At 39.1% G+C, this 21156-nt stretch overlaps 1 protein-coding gene across 2 annotated transcripts in view; it reads right to left on the reverse strand.

Annotated features, from left to right (window-relative positions):
- Positions 1–10611: 10611 nt before the first annotated feature.
- The window catches only part of PEX13 (peroxisomal biogenesis factor 13), a 32135-nt gene continuing 21590 nt past the window's right edge, over positions 10612–21156 (reverse strand). For both annotated transcript variants that reach the window (XM_525763.8, XM_063789858.1), the window contains exons 3-4: positions 14022–14147; positions 10612–11396 (exon numbers count right to left, since the gene is read on the reverse strand). In XM_525763.8, the coding sequence (XP_525763.2) occupies positions 11098–11396; positions 14022–14147 (425 nt within the window). In that variant the 3' untranslated portion in view covers positions 10612–11097. The remainder of the gene's footprint in view (positions 11397–14021; positions 14148–21156) is intronic.

The following is a 21156-nucleotide window of genomic DNA, read 5'->3' on the forward strand; positions in this document are numbered from 1 at the left end:
AGCAGGGCTTTAGTCTTTAAAGATAGCTCCTGATTGAAAACTGCATCTTGTTAACATGGTTATTAAAAAGTGCTTATCACTTTTAACAAGAGTTTATATTGAGCCCTTACTATATGCCAAGTGCTCTAAATGCACAATACACAGCATTGTTTACTCCTCTCAACAACTTAATCAAGTAGGTATGATTATTATCCCCATTTTACAGATGAAGAAACTGAGATACACAGGTTAAATTCTCTAAGGAAACTACAGGCTGGGCAGGGTGGCTCAAACCTGTAATCCCAGCACTTCAGGAGGCTGAGGTGGGTGGACTGCTTGAGCTCAGGAGTTTGAGACCAGCCTGGCAACATGGCAAAACCATATCTCTACAAAAAATACACACACACGCAAAAAAATTATCCAGATGTGGTGGTGTGTGTCTGTAGTCCCAGCTACTTCAGAGGCTGAGGTGGGAGGATGGCTTGAGCTCAGGAGGCAGAGGTTGCAGTGAACCACTGCAGTCCAGCCTAGACGACACAGTCAGACCCCATCTCAATTTAAAAAAAGAAAAAAAAAACTGGAAAGTGACAGAACTGGAATTCAAACAGGGGTCTCACCCCACATTTAACAATGTTGTAAGAAGTGAAATGTTCTGCCCTGGAAAATACCGTTAGAAAAGGGAAAATACAGAGATTCCTTAATTTGGTGTTCACAATAACCTTTATTAGTTTACCAGTCATCTTAATCTTTTCATTTTCAAGTCTCAGAAATATATGAAAAATTTTGATCCATTTTGAACTTAATGAATATTAACAAGTTTTAATGTTTACCATTCATATTAAGAAACTCATTTTCATTGTTTTAAAAGTTTGTATATTTCCACATACAAATGGAAAAACACATTTAATCATTAAGACAATGGTTAAAGAGTGGGCTTTTCCAATTAATGAGTTTAGTTGCCATGTATATCATACATGAATGACCAATTTTCAAAGAATTTCAAATAAGAGTACCATAGACTACAAAAAATACATAAAACTACACTATTATAAATCTATCAGCTTTTGTCAGAAGACACTTAGGAATCTTCCTAAGTTTTAAAGCAGAAGTTTCCAAATGCCCATCTCAATTTAAGGCCCTATGAGGATCTGTGGCAAAATGAGAAAAATAAGATGAAATACACAGACTTGTTGAAATATACATGCTTGTTATTAAGTTTGCTAACATTTTTCTTCCTGAAATTATGGCTCTTCTATTTTGTAATATCCTCCATTCCTTGCTCATATCCCATTAAGACATATTTCCCAGTTAATTTCAAACTACCGATTAATTTGTATAAAGTAAATATTCTTTTTTTTTTTTTTTTGAGACGGAGTCTCGCTCTGTCACCCAGGCTGGAGTGCAGTGGCGCGATCTCAGCTCACTGCCAGCTCCGCCTCCCGGGTTCACGCCATTCTCCTGCCTCAGCCTCCCGAGTAGGTGGGACTACAGGCGCCCACCACCACGCCCGGCTAATTTTTTTTTGTGTGTGTGTTTTTAGTAGAGACTGGGTTTCACCATGTTAGCCAGGATGGTCTCAATTTCCTGACCTCGCGATCCGCCCACCTCGGCCTCCCAAAGTGCTGGGATTACAGGCGTGAGCCACCGTGCCCAGCCTAAAGTAAATATTCTTAATAGTTAAAAAACCAAACATCCCAAAGAAACAAAGCCAATAGGTATTATTGATTTCCTTTGTAATAACTGGCTATTAGAGTCTGGAATCTGGAGGAACTTCTACTTCTGGTGTGGTGGGCTACATGGGAAACTTTCTTGGTGAACAAGGAAGATCCTGGCTGGGATACATTAAAGCACTGCTGGTCTCATAGAAGTGGAGAGAGGGGACCCCAAATCAATCAAAACCAGTGATCTGGGAAAGTGTAGGGAGAAGAGAGGGGGTTTGGGTGCCCTGAGGGTGGATGCCCATAATGGCCTAGCTGTCAGAACATTGAGCACTGGGCCACTAAGTAGAGTGGGCAAAAGCTGTTCATGATTTCCCATCCTTACACACAACCTTCAAGGGAGGACTGAAGTGATTCCAGAATGGTGGTACTCCCACACTGCCAGCAGAGGCAGAAGCAAGTCCTCTGTGGAGTTAATCCTAGACAGGTGTGCTCCAGTAGCCAGTACACCTTTCAAAATACACTAATTATGGATAACCCAATGTTTCTCAGAATTTGCTCAGGGTCTTGCCCAGTGATCTCCCCAGAAAAGGCTCTTGTAAATTCTCAGAGGAACTGAAGCCAGTCTTATGACCTAGTGCTTCTTTTCAGGTTATCGTCACCCAGCACACCTCACCAAATAGTGGTAATATTGCCTTTTCTGTATACAGCTAGGTTTCTGCATGTTACCCTTTTTATTTTAATATTTGATAAAATAATTTCCTTAAAAATTATATCAAGTAAGAATACAAAGGTTTAATATCAGAAAAATCAATGTCATCTACCATATTACTAAAGGTGAGAAACTAAAAACCATCTAGACAAATGAATATTTCTTTTATATTTTATTTTTTTGAGACAGGGTCTTGTTCTGTCATCCAGGCTGAAGTGCAGTGGCGCGATCATGGTTCACTGCATCCTCAACTTCCTGGGCTCAAGTAAACCTCTCCTCAGCCTCCCAAGTAGCTGGGACTACAGGCACGTGCCACACAGGTACGTGCCACCACGTCTGGTTAATTTTATTTTTTTGTAGAGATGGGGTTTCATCACATTGCCCAGGCGGGTCTGGAACTCCTGAGCTGAAATTATCTGCCTGCCTTAGCCTCCCAAAGTTCTGGGATTACATGTGTGAGCCATTGCACCTGGCCCCGCTAATGCAGATTTAAATTAGCTATAAAAGAGAAAAGCTTTCGGCCGGGCACGGTGGTTCATGGCTGTAATCCCAGCACTTTGAGAGGCCGAGGTGGGTGGATCACAAGGTCAGGAGATTGAGACCATCCTGGCTAACACTGTGAAACTCTGTCTCTACTAAAAAATACAAAAAATTAGCCAGATGTGGTGGCAGGCGCCTGTAGTCCCAGCTACTCGGGAGGCTGAGGCAGGAGAATGGCGTGAACCTGGGAGGCGGAGTTTGTGGTGAGCCGAGATTGTGCCACTGCACTCCAGCCTGGGTGACAGTGCGAGACTCGTCTCAAAAAAAAAAAAAGAGAGAGAGAAAAAAAGAGAAAAGCTTTCGATAAAGACTAGCATAAAACTCACAGCAAATATCATGAGTTAATAGAGCAACTTTAGAATCTAAAGCAGAAATAAGATAAAAAAAAACCCTGCTACCACAGTTAGTGTTAAATATAGACTGACAACTTGGCCAAATCAACAAAAGAGAAGTATAAGGACTGTGAGGGAAGGACATGCCAGGCGCAATGGCTCACACCTGTAATCTCAGCACTTTGGGAAGCTGAGGTGGGAAGATCATTTGAGGTCAGGAGTTCGAGACCAGCCTGGCCAACATGGTGAAACCCCATCTCTACTAAAAAAATACAAAACTTAGCCAGACATGGTGGCGCTCGCTTGTAGTCCCAGCTACTTGGGAGGCTGAAGCAGGAGAATCGCTTGAACCTGTGAGGCAGAGGTTGCAGTAAGCCAAGATCACACCACTGCACCCCAGCCTGGGAGACAGAGCGAGATTCTGTCTCAAAAAAAAAAAAAAAAAAAAAAAGACAATGTTGTACTGGGAAAGAAACTGACACATACCAACAAAACAGAGAGCCCCAGTTTCATGCTTATAGAACTTGCAATGTAATGAAATGAGATGATACGGATTATGTAGTAGATGGTGTTAGAAAAACTGACTGCAATCCTCCTTGGCATGTTCTGCAGACATTCACTCGGAAAACCCAGAAGAATATAACTTGGCACCAAGGTCACTTAGGTTGGCAGAAAGATATAGCACAGTAAACAACTGGCATGTAGAGGAGGCATCCTCTTTAGGTAAGCCTCATGTGTGATAGGGAGCGCTATCTTGTAAAAAACCCTCAAGGCAGGTTCCAGGTCCCTACAACTAGGAACAAGCTTGGTTACCGGTTTCATATCTTACTCAGATAAATCAACATCTGTGTTTTGTCTTTTTACAGTTAAAACAAACAACAAAGGCTGCCTGGTAAAGAGTTGACTTTCCATATTTATCTTAACTTTGTAGGTTACCAAGGAAACAGTGCTAAAAAGAAAGTAAACCCAAGATCATTTTTCCCCAGAGCAAGAGAAGGGGTTTTGTTAACCCTTTCCTTTTAATGACTAGATGGAGAAAAAGTTGAATTCATACCTCATACTATATCCAAAAATTAATTCCAATTAAATTTAAGACCTAAATGTAAATGGTAAAACTATAAAACTGATAGAAGAACAAGACCTATGGCTGGGCGTGGTGGCTCACACCTGTAATCCCAGCACTTTGGGAAGCCGAGGTGGGCAGATCACCTGAGGTCAGGAGTTCGAGACCAGCCTGGCCAACATGGCGAAATCCTGTCTCTACTAAAAATACAAAAAAAATTAGCTGGGTGTGGTGGCACATGCCTGTAGTTCCAGGTACTCAGGAGGCTGAGGCAGGAGAATCGCTTGAACCCGGGAGGTGGAGGTTACAGTGAGCTAAGACTGTGCCACTGCACTCCAGCCTGGGCAACAAGAGGGAAACTCCATCTCAAAAACAAAACAAAACAAAATAAAAACATAAAAGATATAAAACATTGGGGGGATTTCTATTATATGAAAAACAACAAAGACAAGAATGAACAAATGGCAAGTTATTTCTAACATCTGAACTTGACAAGAAAATAGTATCTACATATAAAGAATTTCTTGGCTGGGAGCAGTGGCTCACACCTGTAATCCCACCACTTTGGGGGCAGAGAGGCAGGCAGATCTCCTGAGCTCACGAGTTCGAGACCAGCTTAGGCAACATGGAGAAACCCCATCTCTACAAAAAAACACAAAAATTAGCCAAGCGTGGTGGTACGCGCCTTTAGTCCCAGCAACTTGGGAGGCTGAGGTGGGAGGATGGTTTGAGCTCAGGAGGTAGAGGTTGCAGTGAGGTGAGATCACACCACTGCACTCCAGTCTGGGTGACAGAGCCAGACCTTGTGTCAAAAAAAAAATATATATATATATATATATACACACACACACACACACACACATATATACACATATATATACACACACACATATATATACACATATATATACACACACATATATATACACACACATGCACACACTGTATATACTATACTGTAATCAGCAAGAAAGAAAAACTTAATAGAAAAGAGACAAATTATAAGTACAGACCATCCACAGAATGGAAAATCGGAATGACTAAAAAGCAAATACCTTCATCAGTAATCAGATAATGCAGATTAAGAAAAAATACAATTTTATACACATCAGATTAGCAAAAATCAGAAAATATCAAGTGCTACTGAAAATGAAGAGAAAATGAAACCCTCAGGTCTTGCTTGTGGAAAGGAAAACTGTGACAACCATTCCTGAGAACGATCCAGCATGACTTAAATTAAATATGCATATACCTCAAACTCCAGCCTTTCTACTCTAGGACATATATAGCAAAGAAATGAAAGGGCAGGTTTCCTGAAAGGGCATTCTTCCTTCATAGGAAGACATGTACAAGCTTGCAGAAGTGGAAATAGCTAGGAAAAATATAAGTATTTGTGACTAGAGGAAAAGATAAGCTTTGGCATATGAATACAACAGAATAATATGCACCGGTCAAAAGCACATTATAGGCCAGGCGTGGTGGCTCATGCTTGTAATTGCAGCACTTTGGGAGGCCGAGGCAGGTGGATCACGAGGTCAGGAGATTGAGGCCATCCTGGCTAACACGGTGAAACCCCATCTCTACTAAAAATACAAAAAATTAGCCGGGCGTGGTGGTGGGCGCCTGTAGTCCCAGCTACTCGGGAGGCTGAGGCAGGAGAATGGCGTGAACCCGGGAGACGGAGCTTGCAATGAGCTGAAATTGCGTCACTGCACTCCAGCCTGGGTGACAGAGCGAGATGCTGTCTCAAAAAAAAAAAAAAAGCACATTATATAAGTAACGTGGGTAGGTCTTAAAAACCTAATACTTCATGAAAGTTAGGAGAATAAAATTTATGCCACAATATCATTTATGTAAAAAATCTAAACATATAAATATTATATGGTTTTCAAGAAACTATATCCAAAACATGAGAGATGGCTTGGAAGGACAAATATTAAATAGGGAGCGTAGAGTATGAAATTGCAGGAGGGAGATGAATAAAAACTCTTAAGGTAAAACAGAACACAAGTATAGTTCTATTTTTTGAGATGGAGTTTCGCTCATCACCCAGGCTGGAGTGCAATGGCATGATCTTGGCTCACTGCAACCTCTGCCTCCCAGGTTTAAGTGATCCTCCTGCCTCAGCCTCCAGAGTAGCTGGGATTACAGGTGCTCGCCACTATGCCCGGCTAATTTTTGTATTTTTAGGAGAGATGGGGTTTCACCATGTTGGTCAGGCTGGTCTTGAACTTCTGACCTCAGGTGATCCGGCCACCTCAGCCTCCCAAAGTGCTGGGGTTACAGGGTGAGCCACCACACCCACCTCTCTCTCTCTCTATATATATACATATATATAAATTTTTTTTTTTTGGAGATAGAGTCTCGCTGTGTTGCCCACACTGGAGTGCAGTGATGCAATCTCGGCTCCCGGGTTCAAGCAATTCTCCTGCCTCAGCCTCCCGAGTAGCTGGGACTAGAGGTGTGTGCCACCATGCCTGGCTAATTTTTTGTATTTTTAGTAGAGACAGGATCACACCGTGTTGCCCAGGCTGGTCTTGAACTCCTGATCTCAGGTGATCTGCCTGCCTCGGCCTCCCAAAGTGCTAGGATTACAGGCGTGAGCCATCGCACCCGGCCCCTGTATTTTTTAAAAAGCATTTTCAGGCCCGGCGTGGTGGTTCATGACGGTAATCCCAGCACCTGGGGAGGCTGAGGCGGGTGGATCACCTGAGGTCAGAAGTTCAAGACCAGCCTGGCCAATGTGGTGAAACCCCGACTCTACTAAAAATACAAAAATTAGCTGGGCATGGTAGCGGGTGTCTGTAATCCCAGCTACCAGGTAAGCTGAAGCAGGAGAATCGCTTGAAACCAGGAGTTGGGGGTTGCAGTGAGCCGAGATCTCGCCATTGCACTCCAGCCTGGGTGACAAGAGCAAAACCCTGTCTCAAAAAGAAAATTAAAATTAACATTAAAAAAAAGCACTTTCATGTGAGGCATGTGTAGCAGCTATGCCTATTGTTATAATTTAGGAAACTGAAAAATAAATAATGGGACTTAAATCTTACAGTAAGCAGTGATGTCTAAACTAGAATCTAGATCCCCCAAAATCTAGGTATGAAGTGTTTTTATTTAACACACCTGTAGGTAATTCTATATAAATGTATTATTTTTCTTTTTTTTTGTTTTTTTCTTTTTAGATGGAGTCTCGCTCTGTCGCACAGACTGGAGTGCAGTGGCGCGATCTTGGCTCACTGCAATCTCTGCCTCCCGGGTTCAAGCAATTCTCCTGCCTCAGCCTCCCAAGTAGCTGGGACTACAGGCACCCACCGCCACACCTGGCTAATTTTTGTATTTTTAGTAGAGACGGGGTTTCATCATATTGGTCAGGCTGGTCTCGAACTCCTGACCTTGTGATCCGCCTGCCTTGGCCTCCCGAAGTGCTGGGATTATAGGTGTGAGCCACCACGCCTGGCCTATTTTTCTTTAAATCACAAAGAAACAGAACAGATAGGTTTGCAGTAGGTAATATATACAATAATGTTAAAGAGATACTTCATATTAATTCTAATCCTGCAAAAGTGTTAACAATTTATCTTAAAAAGTCAATCAAGTTTAACATATTTTTATTTCTCCAGTAAAAGTAACTTCACAACCTACTAAAAATAAAAATTTAACTGCATTCAGTTTCTGTTCATTTTTCTATTAAAGAAAGCACAAGATAAAGGATAGCTGTGTTCAAGTAAATGTGTAATTATGACACACAGACAGAATCAAGTACGTACATAAAATGTTAAAACATGAAAATGTATAGTTCTTTTACCATTTCCTTTCTGAACTCATAAAATATAATCAGAAAAATTAAAAGAAACATGTTTTATTATTGTAAACTTATATTTTATTTAATTAATAATGTTTTGGTGTGTTAGTAATTTCTGTAAAGTAGCACTCCTTAAATAAGTTCCTAAAAATAATATTGGAGCCTTGAACATTTAATCTCAGCTAAAAAAATTATTCTAAAACTGTCATGATAAAAAAGGTTACAAAATTTCTCTTTATTCTAGTCCTGAATTCCTTCTCCAGAATTTTAATACAAAACGAATTTTCAGGCACAAATAGTCACCAGATAATGCATACCGTAATTTAGCAGACTTAACCAAACAATAAACACCCTTACAAAAGTGTCACTATTTTATCACTTTGTGCTGTACTCTTCTCCCTATACATCTTTAATAGTGGTCACTTCTACTTTACTTCTAGCATTCAATTTAGACATCTCAACGCCAAATTTAATAATCTGTTTTATCAAACATTTGTTTTGAGAACAAAATTTCTATAAATTATCTGACAAATCAAAGCAGAACCTTTAATTGTAGAACACAAATGAAAAATAATATACAAGAAACCTTATCTCTTGAACTTCAAGGCTAATACCTGGGTGTTGGAAAACTGGCCAAAGATAAATAAATTTTACTATAAAGTATTTATTTTTCTGCACTGGGTCAAGATTTCTATTATAAATGATATGTTACTTACGATACTGTCGTTTCAAAAAAGGGCTTTCCAAGAAGCCTTTAGTAAAGTTCTTCTATGCTGGGTATGTACTTGGTTCCTGTATGTTTTAATCTGAACTATTCGAGAATTACTTATTTGTTGAACATAGTGTATTAGAAAAAAATACTAAATCGCCGGGTGCGGTGGCTCACGCCTGTAATCCCAACACTTTGGGAGACCGAAGCGGGCTCATCACGAGGTCAGGAGATGGAGACCATCCTGGGTAACACGGTGAAACCCCGTCTCTACTAAAAATACAAAAAAAATTAGCCGGGCCTGGTGGCAGGCGCCTGTAGTCCCAGCTACTCGGGAGGCTGAGGCAGGAGAAAGGTGTGAACCCGGGAGGCGGAGCTTGCAGTGAGCCGAGATCGCGCCACTGGACTCCAGCCTGGGCGACAGAGTGAGACTCCGTTTCAAAAAAAGACAAAAGAAAAAATACTAAATCACAATTTTTATCAAACAGTTCAAAGTTTTCAACAATATCCATAAATGTATTCTTATACACTTGTATTCCTGATAGTATTACTCTGTAGTATGTTCATAGCAAGTATATGAAGTTTCCAATTTTCTGGGGAAATATTCAGTGTACTGAAAGTTAACTGCATTTAAAATCATTATAAACCAAAAAACACGTCAAATAGCATTATCGTATTATTATTTTTTGTTTGTTTGTTTTGAGACAGAGTCTTGCTCTGTCCCCTAGGCTGGAGTGCAGTGGCATGATCTCAGCTCCCTGCAACCTCTGCCTCCCGGGTTCAAGTGATTCTCCTGCCTCAGCCTCCTGAGTAGCTGGGACTACAGGTGCACGCCAGTGCACCCAGCTAATTTTCGTATTTTTAGTAGAGACAGGGTTTCACCGTGTTGGCCAGGCTGGTCTCAAACTCCTGACCGCAGGTGATCCGCCCGCCTTGGCCTCCCAAAGTGCTGAGATTAAAGGCATGAGGATTATCATATTCTAAATGGCAATAGAGCACTAAGACTATAAATAAGTCTCAGTAGTAAAAACTAAACCTAAAAGAAAAATGTATCCAATGTGACACATTTTCAATATTTACAGAGCATCCTAAATATGGAATTTAAAAAATTACACAAGGTAGAAGCAAACAATCTATGAAAATATTAAAAATTACTATTATAATTGATTATATCATTAAGTGCAAACTCAAAAGAACTCAAGTATTTGTTGTAGGAAAAGAAAGTATACCTTTCATATACTTCTGATTCACCCAGTATGAAAACTAGTCATATTTTAAAGAAATAAATAATTTTATTTTTTGAGATGGAGTTTCACTTTTGTTGCCCAGGCTGAAGTGCAATGGCGAGATCTCCGGCTCAGCGTAACCTCCGCCTCCTGGGGTTCAAGCAATTCTCCTGCCTCAGCCTCCCGAGTAGCTGGGATTACAGGCATGTGCCACCACACCTAGCTAATTTTGTATTTTTCGTAAAGATGGGGTTTCTCCATGTTGGTCAGGGTGGTCTTGAACTCCCAACCTCAGGTGATCCGCCCGCCTCAGCCTCCCAAAGTGCTGGGATTACAGGCGTGAGCCACCACGCCTGGCTTAAAGAGATAAATAATTAAGGGATCCTTAGAAGAAATGGAACAGTTTGTAAGAAAGATAAATTTCAGACTTTTTGCTAGGAGGGAAAACTATTAGGGCTACATACTCTATAATTCTAGAACCATTTCCTTCAGAATGCTTCTGGGTGACCTTTTCAAATTAAATTTTTAAAAATACAGTAAAAGATAGCAGTGTCAGTTGTTTGTGGGTGAAAATATAAACCCAACACTGGATATAATACAGATCAGAAAATTTTATTATTGAGATTACTTAAGGTTGTAAAAAAAAAAAAAAATTTACCTTTTGCCTGTTCTCCTACTGACATGTTACCACTCCATTTCTAAGGATTCCAAGTCAATTAATGTAGAACTTTTTAAAGTATTAATGATCCCTACTGTACCAAACTGTGCATGCTATAGTTCATCAATCTTACTCTTCCAATAAACCTAGAGATTTAAATAAGATAAAAATGACAGCAGTCTCCATAATCTTAAAATCTAGGTGAAACAAATGTCCTTATGGTCCAATGATGTGTATAATAAAATGTAACCAGGTCACCAGACCAACATACTAGTGTGTAACTTTAATAATTTCTAGCAGCAAAACACCTGGAATAGCCAATAACAAATGTTTTCATTGGATTGTACATTCATTTCTTTGTGAGAAATAATTTTAAAAAGTACTCTAAAGTATTGTTCAATGCAGGCAAACATGAAAGATATCAAAGATCTTGCTTTTCTCCATCTTTCCCAATGGAATCAGGTGCAACTGGAACCTTATTAGTTTCAACAAAAACAGATTCAAAGGCAGCTTCCTGTTCATCCAAAGAATCAGCAACCGTGGCTCCTTTAGTTAGTGTTGGGTTGGTAAAAGATTGTTGCTGCTTGGAAACTTTACTTGATTCCACCGTTTTCCTACCTTTTCTTTTACCAAGAATTTTGACATAATTCGCAGGTATAAGTCCTGTTGTTTGGCCATCAAGGCTAGCCAGAAGCCAACCACGCACTTTGGGTTGTTGTTCTGATGGAAAAAAAAGACAGTCTTGTAATTACAATATACTTTGGAGGTCCAACAGAATATTAATGGTAAAATATCACATTCAGGAAAATCTGTTATGCTTACATAGTAGATAACAAATAGTACATGCATATATATTCAAAATCAAATGCTGAGTAGGCTTAACAGTTCTAGGGTCCATTCTTCTATTTTTATTTTATACTTACTAAATATTTCCTTCCACCTTGAAGAACATAAAGTTTATTATCAGTTGGTCCATTCATAGAGTAGGGAGATTTAGTTCTCTCAAAACTGAAAACTAACATGAATGTCTTTCATATTTTAAACTGGAGTCTAAAAAATGAATATCTTATTCCTTCTCAACTGGGTAAGTTAGGAATAAGTATAGAAAAGATATACCTTTAATGCACTCAGCTTTCTTAGCCTACTTTTGGCAAAAATATAAAATTCGTTTCATGTGATTGTGATAAACAATCCTGAAGACAGTAAATATTAATTTCAATCCAAGATGGGCAAAAAATTGAAGACCTCTGTTATTTCTAGCCATATGATAAATAAAGGCAATACTCTAAGCTTAAAGAAAGATTATTTAATGTACTCAATTTTCTATTGTATTTTCCTATTTTATCTATATCTTTAAAAAGCTGCTTAACTGTTACAATTTTAGTTCAACATTATAATTTAGGCACAATATAAGACTTTTTAATGTTTAATGCTCTATAATAACAGGAAAAAACAAATTTACCATGTCTACGACCGATTTTGTTCCAAAGGCCCAAATATACTTTTCTTGAGCAATGGAGGAAAGCCAAGAAGCAAGCTAGTGTTAAGAGGCACTATTCATTGAAGAATAATGAAATATAAAATTTTTCTGAAGTGTTATGTAACTGAAAGAAACCACATGACCTCTAATTAAAATTATCTGTGTTGTTCCTGTCTCTAACAACAAATCTTTAAAAAATCATTCGTTTGAAATCCAAAATAGTAAATTGCTATTTTCCCTATAAGAAAAATATGAATAGGCCCAGCGTGGTGGTACACATCTGTAATTCCAGCACCTTGGGAGGCCAAGTCGGGCGGATCACAAGGTCAGGAGTTCGAGATCAGCCTGACCAACATGGTGAACGCCTGTCTCTACTAAAAATACAAAAACTAGCTGGGCGTGGTGGCATGTGCCTGTAGTCCCAGCAACTCAGGAGGCTGAGGCAGGAGAATCACTTGAACCCGGGAGGCGGAGGTTGCAGTGAGCCGAGATCGTGCCACTGCACTCCAGCCTGAGCAACAGAGCTAGACTCTGTCTCAAAAAAAAAAAAAGAAAGAAAGAAAAATACGAATAGAATACCTAAAAGTCTAGAGGTTTGTTTTTTTTTTCTTGAGACAAGGTTACACTACGTTGCCCAGGCTGGAGTGCAGTGGTGCTGTTCCACAGGTGTGATTACAATATACTACAGCCTCAAACTCCTGGCCTCAAGTGATCCTTCTGCCTCAGCCCCTTGAGTAGGTGGGACTATAGGTGCACACACTGCACCTCGCTTAAGTCTAGGTTTTTTGTAAAAGGGATGAGGCAAAGATTTAGTAATCTCATCCAAAATTTTCAATTATTTACATAGTAATGATTTGAACATTGAAAGTATTTCTTCCCCGCAAAAAATGACTAAAACCAAAAAAAGGGTGAAGTTTCCATAAATAGATCCTTCCATGAAAAAACAGCCAGAGTTGTTAAAAGCACAAGGTCTCAAGTTAGACAAACCTAGATTCATAGTCCAGTTCTATTGCACCTTTGCTTTGTGATACTGGACAATTTACTTACTCTGAGTCTCAGTTTCTTCAAGGGTAAAACAATGACAGGATAATAATAATACCACTTCACCGTATTATTGTAAGGCTTAAATGAAATATGTAAAATACAGTACCTTGTACATAGTAAGTACTCAATAAATAACATGTTATTGTTATTAGTACCTTTATCAACAAAACATCACTTTTTGCAATAAACTTGAATCCCCATAAATACACATATTAAAAAAAATCCATAAAAATCCTGATAATCATTACTCAGGAAGGGTGAAGGAAAAGGTCATTTTGCCTAGCGTCATTAAAAAGTATCAGTGACTTGGTCCAAAAATAAACCTGAGATGCATATAAATCTCTTGCTGGGGTTCTATAATACTTCATGACACTATTTCCTAAAATACTTACGATGAAATTTCTGAGGTAAACACTACTGAAGTAATAAAGAAGCAACACCAGTCCCAGTAATCAAGGACTAACAGCAATGCTTAGATGATGTTACATAATTCCTTTGCTTTATTAGATTTGTTATGTTTAGTTACTGACATCACGTTTTTGTGTGGGGATTAACAGTTTGAAATTCAAGTATTTTGAGTTTAGAAAAGCCTATATAAACAAAGCCTTTCCTTATCTCAGTGAAATAGTATTCGAATAACTCTGCTGGGGCATTTCTTCCTGACTCCTCCAGATTTGGAAGCTGTAAATTGACATGAAAAAGTTCTAGTAACTATCTCTAAGTTAACTAACAATGAACAAGATCCTTTGTTGTAGTTTTTAATACTGCATTTATGAATAACAAAATTTACAGATAATTCCAACTTATTCATAATTTATTACCTTTGAGAGCTAAGTTCAGCATATCACCAGCCCGGAAAGAAATTTCTTCTTCAGATACGGCAGCAAAATCATATTCTGCTCTGGCAACTACATGGTCATCCTCACCACTTGCCCAGTTGATGCTGTCTATAAGCCAAATTAAAATTAGGTTAATAAAATTTACAAAAGAAAAATGCAGATATTTCACTGGCTATGGCTTGCAAACTGCATAAATTTGCCAAGAGAAAAGTCCTCCCCTCCCAAGTAAAAACTATAATGAATACTATGTTAAATCAACAATAGATCCACTAAAGATATCTATTATGAACTTTTTCCTTTCTTTAAGCTCCAACTTGCCGCTCTCTTACCGTGAGCCAGGGGTTGGCAAATTTTTTCGGAAAAGGGTCAGATAGTTAATATTTTAGACTTTGAAAGCCAAGAGGCAAAACAGGATATTGGGCAATTACTTTTATAAAAAGAGGAAACAAAATTTCCATAAATTTATTGACAAGATTAAAAATATAATAACCATGTTTCTTTTTGGTAATACAGGTCTATTTGGAAGTTACTTAGAAGAATGAAATATTTTGGGGGAAGGATATTTCACTTAATTGGAAATCAATTATAAATATTCACTTGCTAATTCTAATTTGTAATAAAATTTGAGGTACTGCATTTTTGAAAATGCCTTTTCACACAGATAGGTAATGTCAAATCCTAATATGAGTCTATGAGTATGTGGTTTTAATTGAGCATATTTATTAGTTGGGAGAGTAATAGGCCAGAATATAATTCTGTTAAATTCTTCTCGATATTTGCCTTTTACCATGTTATTACATTGCAGATTAATCACTTCCAAATGAAGATTAAGTGGAAGTTCCTCAATTGCATAGTTAAATGGATTTTGAAATATGGAAATTTCCTTTGTGCTTGCATGGAGGTCCAAAAAATGCTCTGGCATTGTATTAATAGCTTAAGCTTGGAAAATGTATCTGCTGCCAACTTGCGTGGGAATGGAGATACTGCTTGTGTTAACTTCTGACAGTCTGAGAGGTCTATAAAGCAGTGTGACATTACTTGTGAGTCAAACTGTATTAGGTGTTGTCAAAACTTTACTCCAGCATAAGTTTTGCATATAAGCACTGTTCTGCTTTGTGGTTTCCGTTTGAATTACTTAAGAATATAGGCCAGGCGTGGTGGTTCACACCTGTAATCTCAGCACTTTGGGAGGCCGAGGCGGGTGGATCTCCTGAGGTCGGGAGTTTGAGACCAGCCTGACCAACATGGAGAAACTCCATTACTACTAAAAATACAAAACTAGCCGGGCATGGTGGCGCATGCCTATAATCCCAGTACTTTGAGAGGCTGAGACAGGGGAAATTGCATGAGTCCAGCAGTTCAAGACCAACCTGGGCAACATAGGGAAACCTTGTTTCTACAAAAAAATAAACAAAATTAGGCAGATGTGGTGGCACGTGCCTATAGTCTCAGCTTGAATCGCTTGAACCTGGGAGGCAGAGGTTGCAGTGAGCCGAGACTGCACTACTGCACTCCAGCCTGGGCAACTGAGCGAGGCCCTGTCTCAAAAAGAAAACAACAACAACAAAGAATATAACTAAGTCTGGGCTGGACATGGTGGTTCATGCCTGTAATCTCACTCAGCACTTTGGGACGCTAAGGCAGGATTGCTTGAGGCCAGGAGTTCAAGACCAGCCTGAGCAACACAGTGGAATCTCGTCTCCACAATAAATAAATAAATTGGCCAGGTGTGGTGGTGCGTACTTCTAGTACTAGCTACTTGGGAAGCTGAGGTAGGAGAATCATGTGAGCCCAAGAGTGTGAGGTTGCAGTAAGCTATGATCATGCTACTGCACTCCAGCCTGGCTGACAAAGCAAGACCCTGTCTCCAAAAAGAACTCAGAATTTAACTAAGTCTGCAGTAAAAGGTGATTTCCAAAGCTGAATGGGTTTAATAACAATAGCTGAAAAGGAGTTCTGTTCAGAAAAATTTCATTCTTGGCCTCAATCTCAAAAAAAATAAAATAAAACTTAAACCTTGTTCTGCCATTGAATTGCCATGCGGTAGGGCAAGTCGGGATCTTCAGCTTCTGTATCTGACAAAAATTTACAAAACTGACAATGATTATGTCACAAGAGTGAATAAACTTTACCTTGACACTACTAGTTCAATAACACATGATAAATTCAAATATTTTCTGCAATGTGGCTGCTAATACAATGAATAACTATAAACAAAAAAACTGTATTTTCAAAACCTTTGTAACTTTTGTCCAACTAGGCCTTTTCCTGCTCCACCTAGAATTTTCACCATTATCAGGTGCAACACATCTTAGCAGATTCAGGTTGTACAGAATCAGTGTTTTCACCTTCTTTGAAAATGTTCTTGTCTGTAGTTGAACCATGACTATTCATAGAGGCTAATTCTTCAGTCATTTCCAATTCATCATTGATTTCTCAAATAAACAACTAAGCAGTACTGTCTTTTGAAATTTTTTTTTTTTTTTTTTTTTTTAGTAGAGACAGGGTTTTACCACGTTAGCCAGGATGGTCTTGATCTCCTGACCTCATGATCCGCCCACCTCGGCCTCCCAAAGTGCCAGGATTACAGGCATGAGCCACCGAACCCAGCCTGTCTTTGTTTTATGCTACTTTAACAGAATACTACAGACTGGGTAATTTGTAAACAATGAAAGTTTATTTGCTCACAGTTCTGGGGGCTAGGAAACCCGAGATCAAGGGGCATTTAGTAAGGGCCTTCTTGTTGTGTCATAACATGGCAGGAGGCATCACATGGCAAGAGAGTGCATGCGAGAGAGTAAGAGGGCCAAACTAGCTTGTATAACAAACTCACTCTTGAGATAATGAACTCACTCCCATGATGACAACATTTAGCCAACAGATTTAGCAAGTATTAATATCCATTGGGTCATGATGAGCCAAGGAAAAACATTCAAATCATTTGTCTTATTTTAAGTTGGCCATGTTGTTCAAAATGCCATCAACTCTTCAAGGAACTGTTCTCACTGAGAAGCTAATAATCTTAAACAAGTTTACTTTCTCTGAACATATTTTTTTTGGCTGTTGCAATGACCATGAGTAAACAGGTTTCCTTGCTTGGGTAACATATGAACCTCTCAGGAACTTATTTTGGTTGCAGCCTCATTTTATTTTATTTTTATTTTGATGCGGAAATTCTGCTGTGATGAGAATTCCATTTTAAATTTTCTAATTTTTTTGACTGTTGATTTTCTGTGATGAGTGCTCAATCTGGTAATGCTGATATGTAGTATAGCCATTTAACATAGCTATAGTGTCATTGTATAATAAATAGTTTTTTTACCATCTAATTCAATAACGAAATAATTCATACTATACTGTGCCTTGAAAATATGACACTCAAAGTACACTTTTTTCTTGTGTGTCATATATGAATTCATAATTTCAAAAAAAAACCCACTGTAGTATAACAATGTATATATTACTCATCATGCTATCAAGTTATAACTAAGTTACTGAAATTTGTAGTGGGCAGAGCAAAAGTGAAACCATCGGAATTTCACATATAGTCTCTGTGCAAACTATTCAATTCCACTGTTACAGTGGAAAAGCAGCCATAACAATATGTATGGAAATAAGTGTGGCTGTGCTCCAATACAACTTTATTAATGAAATTTGAATTCTATATAATTTTCACATCACAGATTATTTCAATTTTTAAAACATTCTTTTAATTTTCCAACAACTGAAAAGTATAAAAACCATTTTTAGCTTGTGAGCTGTACAAAAATAGGAGCAGGCCAGATTTGGCCCACAGGCCACGGTTTGCCAACCCCTGCTCTAAGAGCTAAAGTAATAGGACCTCAATTTTGCTTCTCCTCAAAAATCTCTTTGTATCATTACCGATTTCCTCTCCTTTTGACTCAGATAAAAAACCGTCCTTCCTTTTTACCTGCCAGGTTCCGTAAGATCACACCCTCTCTTACTTCCTATAGTAGCTTCTTCATCATTTAACTCCTATCTTTCCCTTATTTATAACTGCTCCTTCTCTACTGACTCCTTTCTTTTAGCCTAAAAACATTCTCAGATCTCCTCACTTCTGAAAAGACAAAGCAAAACAAAAAACTGACAATCTCCCACAACAACTTGATCACTCAATTTGGCCATTCTTTTCCTCCCTCCTTCCATTCACTGCTAATCGTTTCTTTCTCCACATCTTCTGACTTTATTTACCCTTTATCCTCTGCTACAGTTTCTGTCTTCTCCACTTTACCAAAACTACTTGCTGGAGCTTGATGACTTCCAGTTGCCAGATCTAATAATCTTTTCTCAGTTCTTGATCTTATTGTAGAACCTTACATCATTCATCATCCTTCCACTCTTCCTCCATAATGTAGCAATAATATGGTTCTACTTCTGTTCTTCCTGATTTCCATCTTAGTCTGTCTTCTTTTCTGTCTTTCTATGTATGATAGTAGTATCATTCACTTATATTAGTTCTTCCATTTATTTTGAGACGGGGTCTTGCTGTGTCACCCAAACTGGAGTACAGTGGTACAATCTCAGCTCACTTCAGGCTCAACCTCCAAGGCTCAAATCACCCTCCCATCTCAGCCTCCCAAGTAACTGGGACTATAGGCATGCACCACCACACCCGGATACTTTTTGTAACTGTTGTAGAGACAGGTTTTCCCTATGCCGCACAGGCTGGCCTTAAACTTCTGGGCTCAAGCGATTTGCCAGGCTTAAGCGATCTGCAGGCCTCATCCTCCCAGTGTTGGGATTACAGGGGTGAGTAATCCCAATCTGACTCTATCTCAGGACCCATGTCACTGCCATGCTGAGCCAAGCCACCATCACTTCTCAGGTGAATTAAGGTAATGGCTGCTTGACTCTCCTGATTGGTCTCTTCTGCCCTAGCTCTACCTAAAAACCATTCTTAGTAAAAAGGTGTATATATATATACCTTTTTTATATATATACACATATATATACTTTTTTATATATACACATATATTATATATATACGTATATACTTATATATACTATATATACTTTAATATATATGTGTGTGTATATATACATATACATATATATATATTTACATTTAATACTTTAAGTTCTAGGGTACGTGTGCACAATGTGCCGGTTTGTTACAGAGGTATATATGTGTCATGTTGGTTTGCTGCACCCATCAACTTGTCGTTTACATTAGGTATTTCTCCTAATGCTACCCATCTCCAAGCCCCTCCACCCCGACAGGCCCCAGTGTGTGATGCTCCCTGCCCTGTATCCATGTGTTCTCATTGTTCAACTCCCACCTATGAGTGAGAACATGCGGTGTTTGGTTTTCTGTCCTTGTGATAGTTTGCTGGGAATGATGGTTTCCAGCTTCATCCACGTCCCTGCAAAGGACATGAACTCATCTTTTTTTATGGCTGCATAGTATTTCATGGTGTATATGTGCCACATTTTCTTAATCCAGTCTATCATTGATGGACATGTGGGTTGGTTCCAAGTCTTTGCTATTGTGAACAGTGCCACAATAAACATACGTGTGCATGTGTCTTTATAGTAGCACGATTTATAATCCTTTGGATATATACCCAGTAAGGGATCACTGGGTCAAACGGTATTTCTAGTTCTAGATCCTTGAGGAATCGCCACACTGTCTTCCACAATGGTTGAACTAATTTACACTCCCACCAACAGTGTAAAAGCATTCCTATTTCTCCACATCCTCTCCAGCATCTGTTGTTTCCTGACTTTTTAATGATCATTCTAACTGGCATGAGATGGTATCTCATTGTGGTTTTGATTTGCATTTCTCTGATGACCAGTGATGATGAGCATTTTTTCATATGTTTGTTGGCTGCATAAATGTCTTCTTTTGAGAAGTATCTGTTCATATCTTTTGCCTACTTTTTGATGGGGTTTTTTTTTTCTTGTAAATTTGTTTAAGTTCTTTGTAGATTCTAGACATTAGCCCTTTGTCAGATGGGTAGATTGCAAACATTTTCTCCCATTCTGTAGGTTGCCTGTTCACTCTGATGATAGGTTCTTTTGCTGTGCAGAAGCTCTTTAGTTTAATTAGATCCCATCTGTCTATTCCGGCTTTTGTTGTCATTGTTTTTGGTGTTTTAGTCATGAAGTCTTTGCCCATGCCTATGTCCTGAAGGTGTTGCTTAGGCTTTCTTCTTGGGTTTTTATGGTGTTAAGTCTTACATTTAAGTTTTTAATCCATCTTGAGTTAATTTTTGTATATGGTGTAAGGAAGGAATCCAGTTTCAGCTTTCTACATATGGCTAGCCAGTTTTTCCAGCACCATTTATTTATTTATTTATTTTTTGAGACGGAGTCTCGCTCTGTCGCCCAGGCTGGAGTGCAGTGGCGCGATCTCGGCTCACTGCAAGCTCCGCCTCCCGGGTTCACACCATTCTCCTGCCTCAGCCTCCCGAGTAGCTGGGACTACAGGCGCCCGCTACCACGCCCGGCTAATTTTTTGTATTTTTAGTAGAGACGGGGTTTCACCGTGTTAGCCAGGATGGTCTCGATCTCCTGACCTCGTGATCCGCCCGCCTCGGCCTCCCAAAGTGCTGGGATTACAGGCGTGAGCCACCACGCCCGGCCAGCACCATTTATTAAATAGGGAATCCTTTCCCTATTTCTTGTTTTTGTCAGGTTTGTCAAAGATCAGATGGTTGTAGATGTGGTATTATTTCTGAGGCCTCTGTTCTGTTCCATTGGTCTATATATCTGTGTTGGTACAAGCACCATGCTGTTTTGGTTACTGTAGCCTTGTAGTATAGTTTGAAGTCAGGTAGTGTGATGCCTCCAGCTTTGTTCTTTTTGCTTAGGATTGTCTTGGTTATGTGGGCTCTTTTTTGGTTCCATATGAACTTTAAAGTAGTTTTTTCCAATTCTGTGAAGAAAGTCAGTGGTAGCTTGACGGGGATAGCATTGCATCTGTAAATTACCTTGGGCAGTACTGCCATTTTCATGATATTGATTCTTCCTATCTATGGGCATGGAATGTTCTTCCATTTGTTTGTGTCATTTTTTATTTCATTGAGCAGTGGTTTGTAGTTCTCCTTGAAGAGGTCCTTCACATCCCTTGTAAGTTGGATTCCTAGGTATT

The sequence above is a fragment of the Pan troglodytes genome, chromosome 12 (assembly GCF_028858775.2).
Source record: "Pan troglodytes isolate AG18354 chromosome 12, NHGRI_mPanTro3-v2.0_pri, whole genome shotgun sequence".
NCBI lineage: Eukaryota > Metazoa > Chordata > Mammalia > Primates > Hominidae > Pan > Pan troglodytes.